Below are 27,069 nucleotides of genomic sequence, written 5' to 3' on the forward strand. Positions count from 1 at the left end.
AGAGTTCAGTGCACGCTGTGTGGGCTTGTGCAGCAGCCGAATCCTCGCCTCCTGTTCTTTGGCTGCTGCACAAGCCCATGGGCACGCGCTGCCCTCTTCTCTTTGATAGCCGCCTGCCTGGTTAAAAAGGAGGAGGAGGCTCCACTGGTCCGGAGCCCATCCATGGGGGGAGGGATCCACCTCGCGTTCCTCGTCTTCCCAGTATTTTGTCCCTTCTGTCTCCCCGTTGCTCAGAGAAGCAACTCCGGGAAGGTCCTTTGGTGGCAGCAGGCATCATAGAAGCTGCCTGCTAGCAAAGGACCTTCCCAAAGTTGCTTTTCTGAGCAATGGGGAGACAGAAGGGACAAAATACCAGCCGGCCGGGATGGGTATACAGGGCTGGGGGCGGGGCAGGCTTACTTTCGGGTCCAGTCACCAACTGGTCCGTGAGAACGGTGGGGACTGGCAGCAACCCACCTCTGCTAGATATCTAGTCAGGGTTCTGGCCTAGAGGTGCCATGAAAACCACAGAGGCACTAAGTTCTCTGTAAACCAAAAATCTGGGAACCTATGGACTACACTAAATAAAACTATATTTATGCTTATCTGAAACTCAACTCACTATATATATTTATGTTTGTAAATCAAGGATCTTCAAACTATGGCCTGCGGGCCAGATCCGGCCTGCCAACACAATGTATCTAGCATGCACAGTGGAGGGATTCAGCCCCGCCCCCTGCTCCACCCCCTACCTGGCGACTCCCACCCACACTTCGCATGGCTGGTTTTTCCTGACTAATGGGGGTCTTGGGAAGAGGTGCCATGACTACCAGAGGGCTTGGGGGATGGGCAGGGACCCTGCATCTTACCCTCCAAGAAACAGGCATGGCGGTGGCAGCACTTGCATCGGCAGCAGGCAGAGGGGCGGGTGAGGCAAGTGATGCAGATCATGTGCCTGCTCCATCCCATGTGTCAGACACGTGGTTGCCCGATGCATCCAGCCCACGGGACTGCATTCTCTCCCCTGTGCCTCTGCCTTCGACTATTGCTCTGAAGACAAGGTGAGTAGGGTGTGGGGCGGTTGCTGCCTACCCCCTCTCATCTCTTTTGGTGTGTGGTTGGAAATCAGGTCACCTCCTTGGCCTCTCACAGGTCTTGCCCTTGGCCTGTGCGTATAGTGTGTTCCCCTTGCGCGTACCCGACTAATGGTGAGTGCATGAGAGGGGTGCTTTGCCAGCCAGACCCAACATGTGGCGCCCAACTGGGCTTCCCTGAAGCATCATGGGGGGGAGGGGGGAGGAAGTGGCACCCATCCCAAGGCTGGTGTAAGAGGGCCTTTGAGCCCCAGGCACTGGTTTGGGTAGCGCCCTGCTGACTTGCCCACTTGTGTGGAAGGAAGACTGGCTACTCATGAGCCTCACCTTCCCGGAATTTGGCTGCAATCCTCCCTCTCCAGTGGGGGAGACAGCTGTTGTCCTTCAGGAGTGCAGGAGAAGAATGGGCAGCAAAGTGGGAAGAGGGGAGAAAGTGGTGGCTGTTGCAGCGCCCACTCCCTAGCTTGCTAGCGTCTCGCCAGCTTTGCCAACAGGCACACGAGCTCGGAATGGAGATGCAATTTGAGGGGGGGGGCTGTAAGGTAGAAGGCTGCCTTCAGTTCAGGGAAGGGACCGCGGGAGGAGCTGCGTCACTCAGGCAGTGCCCCGAAAGCACTGTGGAGCTCACACAGGTCCATTAGGCCAGTGCCATTGCCGAGGCAAAGCGGCCAGCTAGAAAGGCTGAGTAGAGGTGGTAAAAGCGTTCCCATTCCCAGCAGACAAAATGTGGCCACCACGAGCAGGGAAAGCTCGATCCCCCATCAGTGCTCTGGCCATCCAAGCCCAGACTGGATTGCGTTCTCCCCCCTCCCCCACCTCCCTGTCGCCCCAACTCTGTTGGGCCTGGGAAGCCAGGGCTTTGATGGGATCTGGCTTTGCCCACTCGCAGTGGCCACAGCCTAATGACCTATGCAAGCTGCTGACAGCCTTGTTAGTGTGCACAGGTAATGTGCCTTTCTAACTGGCCTCTTTGCCTCCTTTGGTCTGCTGAGCGGTGGCAGAGTTGCTACCTAGGAGCTGCCGAGGTAGAGACCCCTGATGATGTGCCTCCTGTTCAACAGGGAGAGTGGAGCCTCGCCTTGTCCAAGGCAGAAGCTCCACAGTGCTTTCCGGGGCACTGGCTGAGTGACGGCTCTTTCAGATGGAGCCCCAAGGCTGCAATCTCTTCCCTGAACTGAAGATAGCCTTCTGCCACATTTCCGTTCTGAGCTTGTTTGCCTGTTGACAAAGTGGGGCTGGGAGTGTGTGCCGCAACAGCAGCTGCCTTCTCTGTTGTCGTCCCCCCCCACAACTTGGCTGCCTGTCCTCCCGCTCAGCTACCTGCTCCTGAAGGAAGACAGCCATCTCACCACTGGAGAGGGAGGTGGGAAGGGCTGGCTTGCCAGCGAATCAGAGCTGTACCTGCTCCTCAGTGGTGGGTTTCAAAAATTTTTGGAACCTCTTCTGTAGGCGTGGCCTGCTTTCCGGGTCCACTGATGGAACCTCTTCTAACCGATTCGGTAGATTTGACGAACCGGTTTTACCGAATAGGTGCGAACTGGTAGGAACCCACCTCTGCTGCTCCTGAAGGAAGACAGCCGGCTCACCACTGGAGAGGGAGGCGGGAAGGACTGGCTTGCCAGCGAATCAGAGCTGTTGGGGCTTCCTCGGCACATCCACTCCAAGCGATCCCTGCCCTGTCTGATTCTGCCTGCCAGATGTGCGGAGACCTTGCCCGAGCCTGTTGTGCGCATTCGGCACGTGCAGAGGAAGGTCCAGCCAGCGATATTCAAAAAGTGGATTGATACCGCAGCGATGTGAATGGAATGGAATTCAGCAATCCCCCCCCCCCCCCTTTGCTCTTCTTGAAAACGTTTCTTTCCTGACACAGAGAGTGAGTGACGAGTGAGAGAGAATGGAATGGAATTCAGCAGGGTTTCTCTTCCCCACTCCCATTTGCTCTTCTAGCACACTGAAAGAGAGGGAGGGAGGGAAGAGAAGAAAGAGAGGGAGAGAGAGATTAATTGTAACCTCCTTGGGGCTGGGAAGAATTGCTGCAAAACTGAGTTTTCTGAAGTGGACCACTAGACTCATAAACAACTTTAAAAATGAAACACCCCCAGGAGCAAAACAAACTTAAGTTTAATTTGTGTGTATTATTTAATGGACTCCTAAATTGGCAAAATGGACTGCTAAATTGACCACACCCAGCCAGCCACGCCCACCCAGTCACATGACCACCAAGCCACCCAGTCACATGGCCAACCATCTGCGCCCACCTAGCCAGTCCGCCCCCCCCCCCCCCAACAGTCTGAGGGATCGTGAAGTGTGTAAATATTGGGCCTTGCTAGTTTATGATGCTATATGTTTAGTTAGGATATTCCACAGTGATTTAAAAAAAAAACATTTGATGAGTCTCTCATCTATGTCATGGCTTCACAAAGTGAACTAAGCCATGAACCAAGGTGAGTAAACCATACCACAATAAAAGTTCCATTATAAGGCATTATATAACCTCATTCCCAGTTTGTTCCAAAGCATACTTTTCTTACAAAATGTGGTGCATGAGTTACATAAATTATGTTTCAGAAGCTTTGACCCAGGTTCTCCGTTTTCCAAATACACTTTAACTAAAATATTCTTAAATTTTTGCTACTTGAATAACTGGATTTGTCTCATGCCATTCCATTCAGACTCTTAGTAGCTTCAATAATATAAGCATGAGACTATCCATCATTAAATAAAATTTGGGGGGGATGAATTAAGGAAATTATTTATAAAAGGTAAATTATGTCTTTAGTAAAGATCATTTAACTTTTATTAGATTTAATATGTTTGGTTGATTTCTATTATTATTTCAGAAAATTTCCTTGTAAATAAGCTTTCAGTATTTCCAGTCTCCTAGATTTCTCTAAACCCCAGTTAATAGCATGCAATAAACTTTTTTTCTCTTTTCTCCTAATGCAAAATTCAGAAGCATTAACTGAAACAAAATACTTTTTTAAGAATGCAAAAGTATAGAATTTGTTGCTGCAAAATTATTAGAGATTAGATACATTTTTTGAAGGATACATGTATCAGTGGTTATACAATGAGCCAGTTTAGATATAACATATTGGTATTTATCAAGATAAATATGTACAATGACTGCTTACCCTTATGCCTGTTATTTTTTTTTCTCAATGCTCATGTACTTTGTGCTGTAACTATGCTTAATACATTTAAAAATTAAATCAGCAAGCTGCCGTTTTCAAGTTTGGAATACACAAATGAACATATGACATTGTGTTGCAGATTCAAATAAATTTCTGAAGTCGATAGCTCATAGTGTTTTTGTTCAGCTAAAATAAAACTGATTAATTAATCCACGATTTTCTTTAGCACAATGAAAAAAGCAGAATGCCAAATCAAAATAGTGAAACAGCAATGAGGACATGAACCTCTCTGATAACTTACATTAATAAATTACATTATATTGAACAATGTTTTTATGGGATTTACAAACTTAATGATAATATACCCGACCTAACATTGATTTTGTGAACAATAGCCCTAGAAATTCATGTCTTATCATGCTTTGTAATTGGATATTTGCTGTATGATATCAATTTTTACATGATCTCAAATGTGATGCTGACCAGATGTTTTGGACCTACTTTCCCTTAATTTAATCTAACACAGAAATTTCCACAATGGCTGTGAATGAAAATCTGTTGATAACTTCTTGAAGAGCAGATGAAACACTACATTTTTCAGTATAGACAGAAACATTCAATCAAGGATTACAGATAGTGCCCACTAACAACCACAATTGGGCCGGAATCTCAGCTATTGAGCAAAGTAGTTGTTAAGTGAGACACTATATAACTATTTCACTCAATGACTACAATCCCAGCTCTTCTAGTTGTGCTCGTAAAGCAGGGAATTGATCATTATTGAAACATTGAACAGCACCACGAGTCTCCCAGTCTTGGTGGGTTGGGGAGAGGACATTAACTCCCACACCATCCAGGAGGCTTAGTCCCTTTCCTCATACCACCAGAGAGAATGATTGTGAGAATGATGACATTCACTATTGTTTTCCCCAGATTTGGGGTTCATTTCTTCAGCACACCATGGAATGTTTTCAGTGCACTGGAGGTACGGGCCTCAAAACTGGTGAAAACACTAGTAAACACCATTGTTCTGGAAGGCTCAACTCGAATACAGTAATGTTTTTAGCAGTGGTTTGCTCTCCAAGCTTGTTTCAATCTAGTTTCCGAACATTTTGTTACCAGACTGGGTAACATCAGCAGCAGGATTTTCTTGTCCTATTCTCCTTAGCTTATAAATATCTTGTGTGGTCAGTTGGTCATTTGATTAGTTGTTTGTTTGTAGCTATATTTATATTCTGTGCAGCTGATTGGTTCTCTTGTTGATTGGCTGTTCAAATGGTCTGGTTTCTTACATATTTATATCATGGATCTAGATCAATATGCTTGTTAATTGCTCCTTTGGTAGAATATCAGGTTTCAATAAATTCACGGGGGTGGCAGGTGCTGGCATGAGCAATGATTTTGTTCCTTCCCATCAAACTGGTGTTATTTATTATCAATGTGGTTTGAGATCAGAGATTTTTGTTCGTGCCATTTAATTGCTAGTTGACCTTCATGAACCCTTATGTCAGGGTGCCATATAACATCCCGAATGAAAGAAGTCTCCAAAGCTTGAAGTTCCTCAAAGTTCTATTTTATTAGAGATGTCATATTGGCACATCTGGGAAAACCCAAATCTGACAGTTTTGGGTTTTCCCCATCCAAAAAAAAGTCAAAGATCCTTCCCCTGCACCCACAAGTCCATCACATGGTCCAATCAATTCACCATTCCAACTGGAGACAACCTCAGTCACTCCCATCCAGGTGCAGGCTGAATACCCTTGACTCCCAGAAAAAGGAATGTTATTATGGCTAATCTTCCACCACTCCATGCAATCCCCCCTCCCATTTTCCCAGGCACCAATGTGGTAGCCTGAAGCTCCAACGGTAAAGATGGATTCCAGGGTTGACAGACCCCCCTTTGAAAAATCATATCCTGGAATGAGAGGAAGGCAGGTGGTTGTCAGTCAGCAAGTGGTATGTTAACCCCTCTCCCCCCCACCAACACCCAGGAGGACCTTTGGCTTATTGGGAAATTTATCATGAAATTCCATCACTAATGCATCTGCTTTCACATCCCAATTCTTAACCCAGGTAGTTTTTGACCAAGGGTATCCTTTCCAATGAACTAGATACTGTAATCTGCCCCTGTGCAACTTAGAGTCCAAAATCTTTTTAACGTCGTAGTGTATCTCACAGTGTACTACAATTGGTTTGGGAGGTGCTGCGGCTGTGGTCTCAACCTTGAACTGATGCTGTAACAAGCTGCAATGGAACACTAAATGCATTTTCCCTAGTATTGCAGGGGGGGAGCTACACAGTTACTGGGTTAATTACTTTCAATATGGGGAAGGGTCCCTGGAATTTACGTCCTAACTTCTTACTAGGCCATCTTAGCCTAATGTATTTTGTTGACAGATAAACACGGTCTCCCACCCGAAAGAATGGTTGGAGGGATCTATCAGCTTGCTTTTATAAACTTCAGCGGCATCCACTAGCGCCTTTTTCCCAACCCTTCTTTCCATTCAGCTAGAGTCATAGAAGATGGTTGTTCTCTTGGCAGCTCAGGCATAGGGACAAACCTCCATGCTGCTGGTGATCTGGAAAGGGGTCAGTCCAGTGCTGCTATGTACCGTGTTGTTATAAGCCACCTCCACAAAAGGTAGCAGGTTCACCCAGTTCCCCTGCTGGCTATCCAACATAACATCTGATGCATTGCTCCACCATGGCATTTGAACTGCGGCTCCGTTCGTACTTGGCTGAAAAGCCGAGCTAAGTCCTTGAGATGATCCAACAGACCTCAGGAACTATTTTCAAAACTTTGCTGCAAATTGTACTCCCCTGTCCAAAATCACTCGTGGCACTCTGTGCAGCCAGTAGATCTGTTTGATGAACATCTTGGGCAATTTTTTGGCTGAGGGCAGTCCTGAGCAAGCAATAAAGTGTGCTTGCTTAGAGAACAGATCAGTTACAGACTAGATCATGGTGTATCCCCCACTTTCGGGAACTCAACTATAAAATCCATTGCAATCACTTCCCATGTCCGGCTGGGCTTGGCTACTTGCTGGAGTAGTCCTGGTCTCATTTTCATAGTGGCACAAGTAGTGCAACTCTTTACATAGTCTTCCACATCTGCCTTCATCTTTGGCCACCAAAATTGTCTCTGAGCCAGGTGTAAAGTTTTTAGAAATCCAAGATGGCTGGCCAACCATAAGTCGTGGCTGTGTTGTAAGACTTGCAGTCTCAAGCTGTTGGGGATGTAAAGTTTAAACCCTTTCCATGCTAGTCCTTCCCTCATGGTTAATGTCTCTCGATTCTCAGTGAGCCATTGATCTATTGGAAGTGCCACTTTTAACTCAGCGGTCAGCTTCTCTTCCAAGGGCTTGGCCCCGCATCTGGCTTGACTCCTGGTAGTGACCTGAGCCGCAATTTGGGGGGCGTGGATGACTTCTTCCCGCCACTCTTGAATTGGAGTTTCCTGGGTAGTGCATCTACCAATAGATTTCTCCCCCCCCCCCCCCGGCATATATTTGAGTTCGAAGTTGAATCACCAGAAATATTGTGCCCAGTTAACTTGTTTGGGGAAAGCTTCCAAGGGGTTTTCAAGGCTTCGAGGGTCTTATGGTCAGTCCATACCTTGAAAGCACCTGGGTTCCCTCTAGGAAATGTCTCCACAAGAGGAGTGCCCAATGAACTGTAAAGGCTTCCTTCTCCCAAATTGCCCATTGCCTCTCAGTGTCAGTTTCTTGGACATGTAATCACAGGGCAATAGCCGATCCTAAGGGTTCCTTTAGAGGAGCACTGCCGCCACTGCAATATCCAATTGCCTTTCAGGATCGGGATGTTAAACAATTGGTTCTTTCGCAAAAAGGCTTTAATTTTTCAAATACTTTCTGATAGTCTAGCATCCAAACCAACGGCTGATTTGGCCGTGGATTCATTGGTGGGGGCCAGTCTTCAGCAGTTTGTAAGGGGTAAGATCACCTCAGCAAAAGTGGGTATGAATTGTCTGTAAAAATTCACAAACCCTAAGAAGCTTTGGAGTTGTTTGTCCGTACAAGGGGGTTGTCAGTCTAGCACTACTTTGCATAGAGCTTCGCTGCTAGGAGTTTCTTCAAGACCTGCTGCACTAGCTTACAGTCAACAAAAAGCATCTATCTACTTGACTATCATTGCAATAGTTAAGCTAAAAGCCAAAAAGCCGCCATCATCTGTTTCCATGCCTGACAAGATTTTAGTTCCTGTTACAGACAATTCAAATCCCCAATATATGATGAAAACATCCATTATATGACAATAACAAGATAATTAATCAATTTATATCAAGTTCTTGAGAACGAATCTGATGCCAACATCCCCTTGTTTACTCAATTCCTCTTAATTTAGGAGCTATGGGATTTCTAGTCTCCCATCTGGGCTCATTGACCAACTTAAAAGTGCTTCTTCCAGTTAAAAGGAAATGCTAAGCTAAATAAAATGCTCTGGCTGTAGCTAAAATGAAGTCTTATTCAAAATGGAATCTGTCAGGTTCATTCCTTTTACACGAATAATGAAATTTTATTTCTCTCACACATCGCATTAATTCCACGGAAATCCATGCAAAGTCTCACCCCCATCTTCTTAAATCAGGGGTAGTCAACCTTTTTATACCTACTGCCCACTTTTGTATCTCTGTTAGTAGTAAAATTTTCTAACCGTCCACCGGTTCCACAGTAATGGTGATTTTATGAAAGCCTAATGAAAATTTTTAAACAATGCTATGAAATTTTTTTAAAAAGTCAATTAAATTTTAAAAAAGGAAAGTGCTTCAGTATCGGACAAAACCCCTACCGCCCACCATGAAAGCTGGAACGCCTACTAGTGGGCGGTAGGGAGCAGGTTGACTACCACTGCCTTAAATAGTACAGGGGCTTCTACTTTGGATTTTGTGGGTTAGATGAAACTCCTGGCGAGGTTTCATCGATGTATTTTCTCAGCTCGGCCATCTCCTTTGGGTCATACAATGCATCTTTGGTTTTGATAGTTTAGCCCCGGTTCAATTTCAATTGTGCAGTCAGTGGGGCAGTGAGGAGGGAGGGCATTGTAGTTTTCCTCACTGAAGTCTTGGTACTCTCTAGTGAACTGGGGACAGCCTGGGGGCACTTCTGTAGCAGCTGTGGCTGTTTCCAACTGAGCGGGCCCACTGGTGCTCATCGCCAGTTGGCAGCTATTTGGTGGGATCGGTGGTAAGGGACCGATGCCTATCTTTATTTTTTTGGTAGCTGTCTTCCCATGTAATGGTAGGTCCCCAGTTGTCTAGCCAAGCGAGCCCCAATATGATCGATTCTGTCATCTTGGGAGCTACTATGAATCGGATGAGCTCTTGGTGTCATCCCATTTCCATACTAACAAGTTCAGTGATTAGTGTGGCAGGGGCTCTGCCTATCAGTGTCCCATCTACTTGCTCAAAGTATATGGGGTGAGGTAGGGTCCTCATTTTTATCCTTAGCTTTTCGACGATGGGGAGGCTGATCATACACCTGGTGCAGCCAGTGTCTATCATGTACTCTCCTGCCCTCCTGCCTCCTGATTTCTAGCAAAACTAGTCTGATTTTTACAGCGAAGGGACAGATGGCTTCACTTACCATCAGGTTATCTTCACCGCTGCTCCCAATGGCATCACTGCATTTAGCGGCTTCCTAGGCATCCGTCTTCCTCGGGTTGCTGAGGGAGGTTGGGGCTGTGGGATGGGAGTGGATGTTAGGCACTCAGGTGCCTGGTGCCCCAGATGATGGCTCAGCTGGTTTCGCCGGAGCTTGGCGGTCCAGGGCTCTCATGGCCAGCCTCTCTGCTGTTTCCGGTGTGGATTAATTTCTTGATCCATCATATCCCTCTAATGCAACAAGCTTTTCTGAGTTCTGGGTCTATGGCTTCCTTGAAATAGTGGACAAGGAGGAACTCAAGCGAGTGCCTAAGGGTCCCAGCTACTTTCTGGAATTCTCAGATGAACTCTTTAGGGGATTGTTAATTTATAGTTTGTTTCCCAATTTTTTCCCCATTCTGCCAATTCTATAGTATATCCAAAATTTGTTGCCCATGTTATCATAGTTTCTTTCACAACTTGAATCTTGAAAAGTAGTGGTTTTTTTTATCAATTTCTCTTTGGTTCCCTGTAGAAATTTATCTAATTTTTGTGGCTCCTTATAAAATCCATCACTTTCTCTATCTTTTTTGTACCTCGCCTGTATTTGTAGGTATGGCCACCAGTCTATATCTATTTCCTCATCTTTCAGTTCTTGCCTTGTTTTTGACCGCTCTTGATTATCTAATATGTCTTTGTATCTAATTATTTTATTTGTGTCTAATACGTTCAAATAAATCAGTACTTCCATAGTGGATAACCAAATTGGAATTTTATTGTAATGTTTTCTTTTGATTTTTGACCATATTTGAAATAGAGCATTTCTGATTTGATGTCTTTGGAAGTAACCATGAGTTTTGTCTTTCCTGTCCCAAATAAAGGCATGTCAACCCAGTTCTAAATGATATCCTTCTATTGTTAGTATTCTCCTATTTATTAAGTTAATTCATTCAATCTGACTATAGCAATTCTTCCCATTAATGATATTTGCAGTTTCCTCTAATTTTCCAAATCTTTTTTAATTTTCTGTATCATTTTGTTATAGTTATCTTCCTTAATTGTTGAACAGTTCCCTGTCAGCCAAATTCCTAAATATTTTACCTTTTTTACTATCTGCATTCCCATAATTTCCTCTAATTCTTGCTCTTGGTTTTGGTGACATTTTTTGTAATGATCTTTGTTTTATTCTTATTAATTTTAAGTCCCGCTACTCTGCCGAATTCCTCTATTTTTTGGATTAATTTAGTTCCTGTTTCTAATGGCTAATATAAATACCATGTCACCTGCGAATGCCTGCGTTTTCTATTCCTCTTTTTTTATTTTTAATCCCTTTATTTCTTGGGTTATTTCTATTAATTAGTAGGACCTCGAGTGTTAAAATGAATAATAAGGGTGATAATGGGCATCCTTGTCTCACTCTTTCCCAAATTTTAAATTCTTCTGTGGTATCTCCATTTATTATTAGTTCTGCTGTTTGGATCGAATATATTGTTTCTATCATCCTTGTAAAGTTATCTCCAAATCTCATCCTTTTTAACTATGTAATGATAAACTGCCAATTTAAATTGTCAAAGGCCTTTTGGGCATCTAGAAAAATCAATGCTGCTTGTTTCCCTGGCTTCTCTTTGTAATATTCTAGTGTGTTCATAATTGCTCTCATATTATTTTTTAACTGTCATTTTGGCAAAAAGCCATTTTATCCTGTGTGGATAATTTCATTTAATATTTTTTAAATTCGCTCTGCCATTATTGATGTGGAAATTTTATAGTCTGTATTCAATAATGAAATTGTCTGTATTTTTTTATTTGTTGGTGGTCCGAATCCTCTTTGGGTATCAGGGTTATATATGCTTCCTTCCATGATTTTGGTAGTTTGGCTTCTATAAGTGCTTCATTATATAGATCTAATATCTCTGTTTCTATTGGCTCTTGTGTGTTTTTATAAAATTCTACAGGTATACCATCTGGGCCTGGTGTTTTATTATTTTTCTGTCTCCTCAGTGCTTCTGTCAATTCCATCATTATAATTTTCCTATTTAGCATTTCTCTTCCTCAATTTCTTGTAAATTCTTTTTGTTTAGATATTGTTCAATATTATCCTGCAGTATATTTTCTTTGCTATATAATTTTTTGAAAAAGTTCTGTACGTATATGTTTTTTTTCTTCCTTCTGGTATTGTATATTTCCTTTTTCATCCTGTAGACGGTGTATTATTATTTTTTCTTTTTCTTTTTTTCAATTTGTGCACTAACCATCTTCTGGGTTTATTTGCATTTTCAAAGAAATTTCGTTTTGCAAATTTAATTTTTTGGACCATCTCTTCTTGTGCAATCAAATTCAATTTATGTTTTATCAGTTCTTTCTTTTCCTTTATTTTTATTTCCTATGGATCTTTTTGCAGATCCATTTCCAATTTTTAAGTTCTTTCTCTAATGTTTCTTGCTTTTGTCTCTTTTCTTTATTTTTCCTTGTCGAATAAGCTATTGTCAGTCCCCTAATAAATGCTTTTGTAGTGTCCCATAAATTTTGTAGTGATGTTTCTTCTTTCTTCTTTACTTTATATCCTCCTTTTTTGAAAGAAAAAAAGTATACATATATAGTAATTATATATATATTTTTAAAACCACCTATTTTTGGCTGGATGTAGACTTGGTTACGTTTTCCCAGCTATTTTCATCATTGTATTTATATAGTTATACATCATTACACACCCCAAATTTGTAGTTCTGTCTCTATAATCTCAATAATTTTCCATTATAAGTATATTTCATGTTCCCCCTTCATTTTTTCATATCTTGACTTAGCTTACCCTTAATTATCTTTAAATAACAATCCTTACTTTTCAATGTTCATTACAATTCCATTAATCTACTATGTAGAACAATAAGCGGTATACATCTCACTTTGTTCATCATCTTAAAGAGTTCTATATGTGTCCATATTTCATTCATTCATTCATTCATTCATTCATTCATTCATTCATTCATTCATTCATTCATTCATATATATATATATATATATATATATATATATATATATATATATATATATATATATATATATATATATATATATATATATATATAAAACCTTTACTTAATTTTCCTTCCATTGTCATATTCAGTCATTTGAGAACTCAGTTTAATTATCATATATAGGAGTAAACCACATATCTCAGCTTTATATTTCCCATATAACAATTTCTGATTATCTGATTTTTTTTCCTAGTAAGTCTTTTGTCCCACTTCTCTATTCCCGTCTTCTCCCTTTTCTTTGTTTTGACATGTCCACCCTCTTCAATTTTCCCCAAGCAACTGTCAAACCCAGTGAAATCTTTTGTATTTCCCTTTATTGGGGCATAACCCCCTCTTCAGTTTTTCCTATACCATTGTCAAACTCAGTGAGATCTTTTGTCTGCTTTTTATTTGCTTTTGTTGGAACATATCCCCCCTTTTCAGTTTTCCCTATACTATTGTCAAACCCAATGAAGTTTTTTGTCTGTTTTTTATTTTCCACTGTTTCTACCACTTCATTATCCCTTCCCCCTTCTTCCTTCCCTTCTTCCTTCAGTTCCTGCTTCTCTGAGTTCAGAATTCTACTTAAACTTGATTTTATGCATATTTTTATAATTTCATGTAATTCTTCAAATTCCCACCTTTCCATAATGTCCAGTTCCAAAAATACACTTACTTATACAGTTCTTATTTCAGAGTTCTGGTCCACCTTAAATTTAGCTAATTCAGCTAATGTGGAGAGGAAAAAGAGAGGGAACCGTCTTAGTCTTTTGTTCTTCCTTAATGTCCAGTTCCAAAATTGCAGTTAGTTATACACTTCTTATTTCAAAGTTCTGGTCCACCTTAAATTTAGCTAATTTAGCTAATGTGAAGCAAAATAGAAGGGGGAACCATCTTGATCTTTTGCAGAAAAAAAAAGCTTCATATTTTCCCAGTTCTTGATTTTATTATTTTTCCCCTTGTTACCTTTTACCTCTCATTGGTTATAGTTGCTCAGAATATATTAATTGGAATAAACTTGCGATACAGCCAAACTCGGGTATGTTTCTCTTCATCTCCTGCTTTTCCAAGTTCTGATTTATGGCAGTTGGTTAATTAAATCTTCTCACACAGGAAAGATTAGGTTGTCAGTTATCAGTGAGAAAATAGTGCTTTTTCTTGATTTTTTTCCCCTTGTTACATTCCACCTCTCATTAATTGAGGTTGCTTAAGATATATTAGTTAGAAGAAATTTGGACGAAGCAAACCACCTCGATATGTTTGCATTCTATTTCAAATCCAAAACCAAATTTAGAGTTTGTATTTGAGTGGGTTTGTCACTTCTCTACTTTTTCCTTTTCTGTTCAAATTGTTTCAAGCAAATGGCTTTTGGGGGGAGGGGAGCTAGTGATTCAACCCTCCATTTTTCCCTTTTTTCTTTCTTTTTACCAAAATCCAGATCTGTCCATTAATATTATTTATACTCTCAAGATTCTTTGCCTTTTCCAAGTTTTGATGTATGACCGTGGGTTAATTAAATCTTCTTACCAGTCTTTCATCTCGATCTGCATGCTCCTGTTCAGTTGCTTTGGCTGGAAGCCAGCTTCTTGCGCAACCATGTTTTATTCTTCATTTATTTTGATGTTTTAAACTAACTGAAGGATTGCTCAGTTGAGTTTATAGAATACCGTATATACTCGAGTATAGGCCGACCCGAATATAAGCCGAGGCACCTAATTTTACCACAAAAAACTGGAAAAGTTATTGACTCAAGTCAATAACTAGGGTGGGAAATGCAGCAGCTACCAGTAAATTTCAAAAATAAAAATAGATACCAATAATGTTTTTGAATATTTATTTCAAAGAAAAACAGTAAACTAGCGGTGTATTCAATGAAATACTTCACTCACCTCATGATGCTGATGTCCCGCTGTGATGATGATGTCCCGTGCAGCCGCGGGAGCGATGTCCCGCCTCCTATGACACACGGCACAGTGATTCCTATCATTGGATCACTGTACCAGAGGAGGTGGGACATCGCTATGTGGCTGCTTGCCATAACGAGGAGGTGGGACATCGTTGCAGAGCGGCAGGAGGGGGAGGAAGGGGAATCGTAAGACAGCCCTGCATTACATTAGAACGTGAGGAGGGGGGATGGTGCGGTGCGCGCTGCGCGGCAAACTGACACAGAGGGAGGGGAAACTCACAGGGGCACTGGGCCATTCACGAGTGTCACCCAGCGGCATGGCCCCGCCCCTTTTTCTCCTCCATTCTGGGCAATTTTTTCACTGACTCGAGTATAAGCTGAGGCGGCTTTTTTCAGCCCAAAAAGTGGGCTGAAAAACTAGGCATACTCGAGTATATACAGTAAGCCAAATTGTTGATGAGGTGGTGAAATCTTTTTCTTAAAGCTTTTGTTAGTTTGTAGGTTAGATAGACTTGCAATCAACAAGAGAACCAAACAGCTGCTCAGAATTTGAATATAGCTCCAAATAAACAGCTAATCAAATGACCAATCGACCACATTGGCACACAAGACATTTATAAGCTAGGGAGAATAGGATAAGAAAATCCTGTGGATAATGTTAACCAGTCTGGAAATGAAAACATTCAGAAACTAAAGTGAAACAAACTTGAAGAGCAAACCACTGTCAAAATCTAAAACCCAAACTACAAGTATTTTCAATTATTTCACAGTAATGTTTTCTCTGGAGGAGCGTAAAATCTGGCATTCATTAGTGTTTTCCAGAGTGGAATGTGCTACCAAACATAAGCATTCTGAAAGGGTCAGAACCCTGGTACTACCATTTTGCCAGGTGTGAATTCTGTTACCCCAGTATGCCAAGGAATTTCCTCCCCCCTCCATGCAAGGAGAGAAAATTATCTTGTGCTGGGGGAAACAGACCTCAAATCTGATGAAAATATTAGGGAATGCCAGCATTCTGAGCCATTTTCCCCTTTGGAAGGGTAGAAATGCCAGCATTTGCTAGTGCTTTCCCCTCCTGAGGAACTGAAACAGATATTCAGTACTGTTTTTGCCAGATCTGAGCTCCTTTTCCCCAGCATATGGGAGGATTTCCTCTCCCTTCATGGAAAGGAGGGGAAATCCCTCAGTGGGCTGGAGGAATGAACCTCAAATTTAACATCCCTACCACTTGCAAAATTTCCTGCTGGATTCTTCACTGCTTTTTGGAAAAAATGAGCAGAAAAGATTGCACATGGATCACAGGATACTTGTCAACTGGTCATAAATGCCCAAACTGTAGTCATGAGGCAGGGGAGGGGAAGTATGTTGCTTTACAATGGTTGGAAGCTTCTATTCCAATGTTGTTATGACTGTGAACTGTCAGTTAAACAATGGTATAAATTGAGGATTACCATATTTTTCGCACTATAAGATGCACATTAGCTTTACAGGAGGAAAACAAGAAAAAAAACTGCCTCTGTCTCTCAACATTCATCTGGCTAACATCCTTGCAGCAAACAGCCTGGTCAGCTTCAGCACGTTATCGCAGCCCCAGCGCATGGCTCATCAGGGCTCCGCTCCACTGCGCCCACCACCAGTCAACTGAGCTGAGCTGCTGCCGCCACTGGGGAACACCAGAGCCTTCGCTGCTGAGCAGCTATTGGTGGTTGGATCGGCCTCCCGGAATACCGCCGATCAGCTGTTCTAGGTGGCGGGGATTGCCGCCGCCTATCATCGCTGCCGCCAACTGGGCAGCAACAATCAGTGGTGAATGGCGGCGGCGATCAGCAGTGATCCCCACCGTCTAGAACAGCTGATTAGCAGTATTCTGGGAGGCCGACCCAACCACCAATCAGCTGCTAGGCAGCGAAGGCTCCAGCGTTCCCTGGTGGCAGCGAACAGCAGCAGCAATGACAGGCGGCAGCAAATGCCACTGCCGCACCAACCCTCCTCCCCCCCCCCCCCCCCCCGGCCGCAATATTCACTCTATAAGACATGCAGTCATTTCCACCCACTTTTGGGATGGGCAAGTGTGTCTTATAGTGTGAAAAATGTGGTACCCATAATTTACCTCTGCCTGGACCCAACCACATCGTCTCCCAGGAGGGACATAGATCTAATATACTGAATGCTGTCTTGTGGCTGTCTACTTGCTCATGACCTAGTAACCAAGTTGAACCATACTTCTGTCAGCTTCACATGAACTGCCAATCCAGAGTTCAGATCAGAACAGATCTGAACTACTTTATCTGTCAAATGCTTCAAATATTTCTCATAGTAGTTTTGCATATGTTCCTCTGACCTCTCCTTTCCTTGTGAAATTGTGTTCTATAGTATTGGTGAGTAGGATGATTAGTTCTAATCCCACTTTAGACATGAAAGCTGGCTGGGTGACTTTGGCCATTCACACACACTCAACCAACTAACCTCACAAGGTTATTGTTGTATGGAAGATAGGAGGAAGCAGGAGTATTTGGTATGTTTGCCTCTTGAGTTATTTATATAAATAATAATGAAATATAAATAAACAGATTGATTATGAGGTTAGAATCGGCATAGCACATGCCTGCCATATCTAAAACCTCAGATTTAGTATTTGACATTTCTATTTTAAATATTCAGGGATCAGGTCTAACAGACATTTGCTTGACATAATTCAAAGGTTCAATCAATTTTAAAAGGTCTTGATAATGAATTGTACCATAATACAGGAGATACAAGCATTCTTTGTGGTTCCAGAAAAATCTTTAAAGTAAAAGACTGGAATATTTTCTGAGTTTCCTCTTTCATTTGATTATTTATATTATTTTAGGCCCAGATTGAAAAATGTGGATCGAAGTAGTGCTCAACATTTGGAAGTTACTGTTGGTGATCTGACAGTCATTATTACAGACTTTAAGGAAAAAACTAAGTCGTCACCTGCTTCAAGTGCAGCTTCTGCAGACCAGCACAGTCAGAGTGGTTCTAGTTCTGACAATACAGAGAGAGGAATGTCCAGGTCATCTTCACCTAGAGGAGAAGCCTCATCACTGAATGGAGAATCTCATTAAAGTTTATTTACTTCAGTTTATTTAGTCTTTTGTCTCAAAAAATTACATATATACAACTTCTGCCAACAGTTACCGCATTTTCATGACTTATTATCACCATGCATGATTATGTTTACCTAGATATGATTTATGCAGTTTTTTACAAGCAGTGCTGCAGTGCAGTTAAATTGCACTGCAATCTACAAAACATTTTTAGATCAATTTTTTAATCTTCATATACAATGGTGCCATGAAAATGTGGTTTGAATATGCTTGATGCAGTGTTACTGGCAAGTCCTTTTCCTCTTTTACTTTAGTGAATTTTAACAGAACTCTTGGATTCTATGCTATTGGCATGTACTGAATGAATTAAAAAAGCTGCCTAAATATGTATTATTTGAGAATTGTGAATCATAGTTATATATGTATGCAAGTCAAAGATCAACTTAATCAACTATTGCTGCAAAAGACTTTTCATAATGATTATCTTTAAAACACCTGCTGGTACTTGGTGTGGTTGAATAGGAAAATGCTATTAAATATAACATTTGTATGAATTTTTGCCAATGTCCAACACATTTTACTGGATTATTGTAACTGAATAATGTTGCTAGCTTCTCCAATATTTTCCTCATACATTTAAAACATTTATTGTTAATGTTTACAAGCAAAAAAGTAAATCTGTTAAAAACATTGTTTAGCTTTATAATTCAAATATAGTACTACCTTGTCCTTATACACTGGTATTCTCTGTTATAGAACATAAATTTATTCTGAAATTATTAGTCATCTTCTGTTTTTTTAATTCTATATCTTAAAACTATTGCTGATAACTTTAAAATCCCAAACATGATGCCATCATAATTTATATTTTCTACTTACTTTCTCCGAGATTTTCTCAGTGTTATAGTGATATATATCTGTACAGCAGGAGGCTGGGATCCAAAGAGGCTTTTAAGTTTGTGTATGAGTTTGTGGTTTATTTTGTTTTGTTTGTGTGTGTGGTTTTTTTAGCCATAGTTCTTTGCACCACACCAGAGAGCATTCCCAAAGATCTCCCAAGATTGAAAATGGGTAGTGCAGGGGACTGCAGTTGGAGGAGGTGAACTTTAAAAGCAATGGTGCCTATGTATGGGTGTGTGTATGGGTGTGAAAAGAACCTGTGCAGCCTTTAGGATTCAGGCCAGTAATATTGAATGTTTCACCAGAGTAAATAAGTAAGCAAATGCTATATGTATTACATTTGTTCCTGTATAAGCCTTTTGCATTTTTTGAAATAACTTTTATTAAATAATATAGAGTAAATCATAGGTAAAATACAGTTATTTGTTTTTGATATAGTGGTCATTTATGCATTTAGCAATATAGAGATACAGAACAAAAGGATTTACAGTCCCATTCAGTATTATGTAAACTTTCCAATAAAATATTTTTATGAGTATAGGTTTTGAAATTTTGTTTATAATCAGTTAAATGTTTTAATGTACAAATTAATGATTAACTCTTTCACCTGTACTGTAGAATTAGGAATATAGTGGGAGGGAGAAGATGATTTAGAACTTCTAAGGATGTTTTTATACACGATTGTCCACTTAAATGAATGACATTTACTTATCAGAATGTAAACCCAATCTAAAATTATTTTAATTTAATAAGGCAATTAATTAGCAATTCAGAACTTATACCTAATTGACAGCACAAAAGTCTATGCATTTCTAAGAAATGTCTCACTGAGTTCATAGTTTATAGCACTACAACAATCAGTGCAGTCCTTGCATTTTTACTCAGCAGCACAAACATGAGTGCAGGGAGGAGGGTCATGGCATGTGCACAATGATGTCATCACAGTAATATCTTAAGCTGCTTATTTGTGTCACATATCAGGTCACAAAGTACATAATGGTAACTTCTGTATGATGACATCATCAGCCATATTATTTTGGTACCTTCATAATTTACTGCAAATGCAGCTGGGCTTAAGGCTGTTCCCCTAGGGCAAGGATGTCAAACTCGGTTTCATTGAGGGCTGCATCAGCATTGTATTTGTCCTCCGGGGACCGGGGGGAAGGAGAGACCTGGCAGGAGTGGTCAAGGCTGATGACCTGGGGTGTGGCCAGCTTGATGTTGCTCGCATGTGTGGTGCCTGTGGGGACCGGGTGGGGTTGTGGAGGAAATCCAGGCATCTCTGGTGGGTGGGGTGTTGGGCAGGGGGCTCATCCCACAGGATGAGGGGTCGGGAGGCAGGGGGCAGGGCAGCGAAAGCCAGAAACTGTTGCCACCCAGGAGCTGTCAGGGGTAGAGACTTCCAATAATGTGCCCCCTTCACTGAGGCTTCTTGGTGGAGAGAGCTGAGCCCTGCCCCGCCCCATGAAGTAGCAGCCTAATGGACCTGTGCAAGCTACTGGCAGTGGTGCTAGGTGTGTCAGGTGTGTGCAAAGAACGTGGGGAATATGGGAACGTGGGCACAGGGCTTATCTGCAACCTGGTGGCATCCACGCTGAGATGAGGTGGGCTGGACAGAGGCGATGCTGGCCCGATGCCTGCTGTGTGCACAGGCCTAGCCCATGCCATCTGGGCAGCTGCACGTGCTCCCACTGCCTCCTGTGTACACATGCACCTACCCAGATGTCGTGGGCCAGGCCTGTGCACACACGTGTCCACCTGGATGGCATGAGCTGGGCCGAAGTGATGCAGACCAACCCCTTACAGTTTCCGGGATGGCCGCAGTGGCCAGATCTGACCACATTGCGGTCCAGAAACGGGCCACGGGCCTTGTGTTTGACACCCCTGCTCTAGGGAATTTAGGCATTAGCTGTTTAGAATTTACTTCCAAACAAACATGCATAGAGTTACATTGCACAAAGTAAATAGTAGTAGTAGAAGCATTCTAATTCATTTTTCCAAATTTATTGTATTTTTCTGTTGCTTGAACCTGTTATCAATATTAGCATTTTTGTACCCACAAATATCCTCATGAAAACATCCTTCAGATTCTGACTTAAAAATGAAGGTTCTTATAATGATGGATCTTAAAATAATTAGCTAGAAGAGAAAGTCTAGCCAGTTTATATATTTGTGGTTTCTGTGTTAATCTTATGCACTTACTTGGATAGATCCCACTGAATTCAGTGAAATTTAACTCTGGGAAAATATACATAGGATCAGGCTGTTAATAATATTTGTTTTGGTGAAAAGTCCAGTTGCGTATTGTTGAAGGGAGCACTTCACTTAATAGTTAGGCATTAACTTTTTTTCACTTAAAATATTTATTTTGTGAACTATAAAAAGTTACATAGGATATTTGGGAATAATTCTAACCAAAAATATTAAATATGTATAATGACAGCCTTTCAGCAAGAAATGAATTTTGTAGCCCTGCTAATTGTGATGTTTGCTGGTCTCTTGCAGTAATGTATTTTTCTGTTTTTAACTCCAGTACTTCTACTACAGGCACAATGGTACTGTCTATTTTGTACAATGTTAAATGTGAAATAGTTAGTTGCATAAAATGAAAGTCTGATGTGATATGTAAAACTTGAATATGTTATTTCTTACTTTTGCTGTCTAATAAGTTAACATTAACTCTGTTCTCCTAAATGAATAAGAACTGAAAAGGCTGAAATTGGGATGTTTATTTTATTTTATTTATCTCATTTTTGAACCACCCATTTCCCTCACAGACTACTTTTATGTTACAAAGTACTGCTTTGGTCTTTTATTGGTTTCTAAAGAGAGTTTATTTCTTTAAGTCATACCGGGGAACAGTGCAATTAGTTTCTCTGTAACCTTTAATATTTTTTTCAATTTTAAAAATAAATTTCTATAGGTAATTTCCCAATAAATAAAAACCTAAATGTGGCTATCCACAGGGGGAAACTGAAATCTACAAGTGATATAACTACATAATTGGCATATCTAGTTATTCATTTTGTCACAAGTATTTAGGAAGCTACTTTAGATACCCAATCAGTCCATATGATTCAGTCATTGTGGATGGCAGGAACTGGATTCTTTGATGCAAAATACGTTTCAAAACTAAATTCCACATGATTTCTTTACAAAAATCCCTTTTTAGAGTATTTTCTTTTGTAGTATTCATCTTTATAAATTGATATAAATACATTTTATTCATAAATGTAACATTACATTAACTTAGCAACATATTATTTAAGACATTTGACATCTATATCAAATTAAGCTTGAAAGTGATCATAAATATCATTTATTAGATGTGCTTTTTCATTAGAAGCAGAATACAAAATATAAAAAAATTCCATGGGCTCTTTCTCCAATGAGTTATTACTATATAGAAACACTGGGTTGTTCTATTTGTTTATTACAAAAATGTATACGTTATCTGATTTATTACACTTCTGACTTAGGTAGAGAAAAATAAATTTCTCTAACGTATCTCAAATATCGCTAAAACAATTAAAACATTCTTATGCAAACACTATGTAGAATAGTATTGTTTTTGTTGTTCTAAAAGATAACAAGGGGGTGACCAACCAAACTTGGGAGGAGACATGGTGTAATTGAAGCTGCCACAGCAAAGGCTATTTTCTGAGTGCCTTTATCATTGAATGAGTTATAATCCCATACTGTGCCATATGAAAGACTTTTGCTCTCTATGTAGCATACACATACACATGTTCCAAAATACATTCGGAATATCATTTGAAAATTCAGAGGAGAGGAGGCGTTGTTTCCCTCCTGGTTGCAGAAAGAAAGCATCTCCATCAGTGGAAAATCCTGGATTTCCCTTGAGCTCTTGGAGGACAGGTAGGCTATTAATCTAACAAACTTTTCATTTTGTATTCCATATATTCAGATTTCATGATCCAGTTACAGCAGTTCTGAAAAAAAGTGTGGCTGGTCCTCACACTTCAACAATATCCCACCCTTAGGAAGGAAACAATGGCAAATCACTTCCAAAATCTTTCCAAGAAAACTGCAGTGCCTAGTTACCAGAAATCAACACTTAACTCAAAAGAACCGAAAATCAATGAATTATTTAGAATTATTTCAAGATCTAAATAATTTTATTAGAAATTAGTATATTTTAAATGATTAATTCATATGGTAAGTACTGAGAATTATAAATGATTACTGATAGTATCTGAAACATTTTGCTGTATCAAAAAAAGTTGAATATAACTCAGTCCATTTACTAGGAATATGTTAACTTTTCCTTAAGAAATACCTTAATTTCCTTTTCAGAATAATTAAATATTTCTTCCAAATAGATCAGAAGAAAGGACTTGCTTTCTTAAATTCAATTATATACAGACTATCAAAACAGTTTGTCAGATTTTACAAAACTATTCAGATATTTGTAGCAAACAAGGGGAGAGATTTTTTTTCCTGTTGCTCGTAAATTTAGTGGTAAATTACTTTAAAAAAATTTATTAAATGAATCAAGAGACAAAAATAAAATGTCAGAATTAAAAAAGAATGTCTTACTGTAGAAGATACCATCTTTCAAAAAAAAATTCTGATTGTTAACTTAGGATCACACTTTCTCTATCCAATCATGTTGAATATTGATTTTTATTACCTATATGGCTAATATATCTGATTTTATTCTAAAATAAACCCATGTTATTAAAATATCATAATTCTTTTATTAAACAATAAATACAAAATTAAATTTGGTTCTTTGGGATATATTTGATGAAGATTTCATCCTATTGTTAAACAGGTTTCCTTTTTGTTTGTTGAAACAGTACCCACTCAGGGTCAACTGCCAATCTGCCCATTCCCATAGCCACCCAGCAATTAGTGAACTTCACCAGACATCAGTAAGTTTTTGAAGGCTTTTACCATGTGACATAGCTTTCAATGGAATAAAACACGAGAAAAGCTGTTTTATGATTCCTCTATAAATTAGCTCTTTGACTAAATTGCTCAGCATGTCAGTCTGAGGAGATGATGCAATTTCGGTTTTACTGGAAATAGAGCAATTGGTTTCTTTTGAAAGAATACTCCTTTAGACAGTTCAAATGTGTTTCTAAAACAAAGCTATTTTATGGAATAGCCAGTTATCAGTTGATCTTGTTTTCTGGTAAGACATAGTTTTTCATTATTAAAAAGAGAGAGAGAGAGAGAGAGATGTTTAACAACTTAATAGGGTCATGATCAACATATTTCAGAGAGATGTTGATTGTAATCAATAATTGCCATCCTTTAAAAAGAGGTTGCAGTGTTCTACTTATCAGTTCTTGTAATGCCAAGGGAGCGAGTTTATGTAGCTCCCCTCCTTTGAGGCATTAAAGGTTCTCAAGCAAATTACTAATTAGAAAAAAATAATTCAAGATATTGTGGTTTAGCATAAAATATAAAACAGCCATCCAGAGATGTTGAGCAGTGAGCTCATACTGTACTGTATTTTACTATCTTTTGTTAACTTCTGTTTTTATCTTCCAGATAGACTTATGTGTTGGCATGTGGGAAGTTATCATCCAGCCCTCTCCCAGAAAAATGAAATATCCTAGGAAATATTGAAAAGGCAGAATATTTCTCTGGATATGAAAATAGCAATAGCAGTAGACTTATATACCGCTTCATAGGGCTTTCAGCCCTCTCTAAGCGGTTTACAGAGAGTCAGCATATTGCCCCCAACAATCTGGGTCCTCATTTTACCCACCTCGGAAGGATGGAAGGCTGAGTCAACCCTGAGCCGGTGAGATTTGAACCGCTGAACTGCTGATCTAGCAGTAGCCTGCAGTGCTGCATTTAACCACTGCGCCACCTTGGAAAAGAAAGAAACATGTTTTAAAAGAAAGAATAGTTGCCTGTAGCTTCCTTCCCATCCTCACTGTTAATGGGCCATTAAGAAGTCCCTTTTACATAATAAAGACTTCTCCACTGCAACTCCAGGAGGGATGGGAGTAAAGGCATAATATTGGCCCTTTACTCAACTGATCGCATGGCATCTGATGACTCAATTAAACCTGGATTCAAAACACAGCCCAGAGAGTTGCCCCTGCATGGCCCTATGGGAGTCTGACAACCAATCAGAATACATTTCTTACACAGGAACAGGAAACAGAGAGGTGGGACTGAACAGGTTATAAAAAGCCTAGCAAGCCCCTCCCTCGGGCCTTTTCTTCTCCAGCAACACTGAAGTATGTAATCACCTTTTCTGTTCAGGGTTCAAGCCATGTGGTCCTGTCCAACAATAAACCATCTTTCCAAGCAGCCTCCATGTCTCCAGTGTCTTTTTCTCCACTTGGAGCCGAACCCAGAAGGACATTTCTTTCATCAGGCAGAAGAGCATCTTGATATAACCTTCACAATTTTGTTGGGAGCGGTTGTTATTGCATGATGCATGAGAACATTAAAATGCCACATTATAGTGGACAGGAAGTCCTATTTCAAGAACATAGCACGTTTTTTGCATGCAGGCGATCCAAAGTCAAATGTTTGCCAACTAGGAAGAAAAGAATAACCCGACAAGAAATTCTAGAGCTGTTACCGATCAGGTTGAAAATACTCGATCATAAGCAACCCACTATGAACAGTATAACAGCATCTCTCCTAATTCTAATTCAGATTTAATTTGGCTTCCAAGTAACAGCACTGGGGGCCGACAGTAAGAACGTTAACTTTATGCACTGCTGTTTGTACATAAAGGCAACAGTTGCCGATTAAACAGAACCAGCTCCTCTGCTGTTTTCGCTTTCATTAACGCCAAAGCTCGGCTGCCCGATGGCCGAAGTGTTTCTCAGCCGCTCAGCATCTCTAGCTCAACGCCCCCGCGGCCAGGATGGGCCTTCGGCAGTCTTCGTGGCTCCACCCCAGCAGCCAGGCACAAGGCCCAACGACCCTCGCCTCCCGCTCGGCTCCTCCTCGCTTAGGCCCAGCCACCTAACTGGCGCCGCCTTCCTCCCTCTCGGAAGCCTCTCCCAGTCTTCCGCTTCGTCCGGCGTTGGGGACCGAAGTGGCGCCGTCGCCGTTCTTGCGGTGCCGCCCCCCTTTCCGAGCCTCAGAGCGGCTGAGTACGCGTCGTCGAGCTTCGGCGGAACTGCTGGTCGCCGCTGGGATTGGCGCTCCCCAGCAAGGCCCCGGCTTCAGCTGACGGCCGGGGTCGCGGGAGAATGCGGCGGCTGGCGCGGGTGGTGCTGCTGTGCCTGGGCTGCGGTTTGTGCTCGCTGCTGTACGCCTTCAGCCAACTGGCTCTGTCTCTGGAACAGGAGGCGCCCCGGCGCCAGGGGGACTCCGCCTTCCCAGTCCGGAGGCAACTGAGTGGCGGCAACCCGCGTTTGGAAGCCGTGGCGGGAAGTGCAGGCCGCAACGAGAGAGATCGTCGGTCGGGGCCAGAGAGGTATATAACTCGGCTCTTATGTTGGGGAGGGAAGAAAGGGTCTCTTCCCCCCAAAAGGCTCTCGGTTTATTCCTAAATGGGGGGGGGATTTTTCCCTCTTTCATGAACGATGGGCGGGTGGCTGGCTGGGTACCTCAGAGAGAGGGGAAAGCCCGCAAGAGAGCTAAGAGTTGCTACTACAGCAATCGATCCTAGACTATGACGTCCTATGGACCTCTTCATGCAGATGGTTTATAGATCCCCAAATATTTGTTACATAAAAATACTTTAATAGAACTACGAATAATAATAATATTAACAAGAATATTACCGACTTTTGGATTCCCCCTTGGACCTTTGGTGGTTTTGTTTCTCCGATGTACAGATCTGCACATGGCTCGCTTGGCAACTGCTCTGTCTTGTGTTGTATGCAGGAGTGTTATATGCAGTGCAATGCAGTGAGCCATGTGCAGATCTGTACACTGTAGAAACAAAATAACTGCTTCATAAACACAGGCCACAACATCAGGACTAGATTCAGCAGCCCATCTCCATTTAAAAGACAAAGGCCACATTTTGGACACCGAGGACCACTGATTTGAAAGGGGTCAAAGTGGGCATCTATGCCAATATTGAACAGCCAGAGGGGGAGGGATACAACATCATTATCTCCAGTCCTTTCAACAGTTCCAAGAAGGCTCCAGACCCACTTGCGCTACTCAGGTGACTCTGATGACACAGATAAACCTCCAGGTGACATTAACGACCTGCTAAAGGAGTAAAAATCCTTCCATTCTCCACCATCCGGTCAGAGCTGAAGAAGCAGCTTGGATGAGAAGCAAAACATCTTCAAAGAGAAACCAGAAAGTCCAGTTGCCTCTTGGAAAAAAGTATCTTTGGGACAACCATGACCTGGATGACTGAGAATCTCCATAGACCTTCAGCTAGGATTGAACAGTTTATGCCTTGC

At 41.2% G+C, this 27,069-nt stretch overlaps 2 protein-coding genes across 7 annotated transcripts in view; both read left to right on the forward strand.

Annotated features, from left to right (window-relative positions):
* YAF2 (YY1 associated factor 2) overlaps nucleotides 1-19,099 on the forward strand; it is a 68,335-nt gene extending 49,236 nt beyond the window's left edge. For both annotated transcript variants that reach the window (XM_014059552.2, XM_014059553.2), the window contains exon 4: nucleotides 17,578-19,099. In XM_014059552.2, the coding sequence (XP_013915027.1) occupies nucleotides 17,578-17,815 (238 nt within the window). In that variant the 3' untranslated portion in view covers nucleotides 17,816-19,099. The remainder of the gene's footprint in view (nucleotides 1-17,577) is intronic.
* Nucleotides 19,100-25,471: 6,372 nt separating this feature from the next.
* GXYLT1 (glucoside xylosyltransferase 1) overlaps nucleotides 25,472-27,069 on the forward strand; it is a 72,543-nt gene continuing 70,945 nt past the window's right edge. For all 5 annotated transcript variants that reach the window (XM_087723574.1, XM_087723573.1, XM_014057592.2 and 2 more), the window contains exon 1: nucleotides 25,472-26,120. In XM_087723574.1, the coding sequence (XP_087579700.1) occupies nucleotides 25,894-26,120 (227 nt within the window). In that variant the 5' untranslated portion in view covers nucleotides 25,472-25,893. The remainder of the gene's footprint in view (nucleotides 26,121-27,069) is intronic.

Source organism: Thamnophis sirtalis, unplaced genomic scaffold (assembly GCF_051295495.1).
Source record: "Thamnophis sirtalis isolate CommonGarterSnake01/CBP01778 unplaced genomic scaffold, rThaSir2_p1.2 scaffold_9, whole genome shotgun sequence".
Lineage (NCBI taxonomy): Eukaryota > Metazoa > Chordata > Lepidosauria > Squamata > Natricidae > Thamnophis > Thamnophis sirtalis.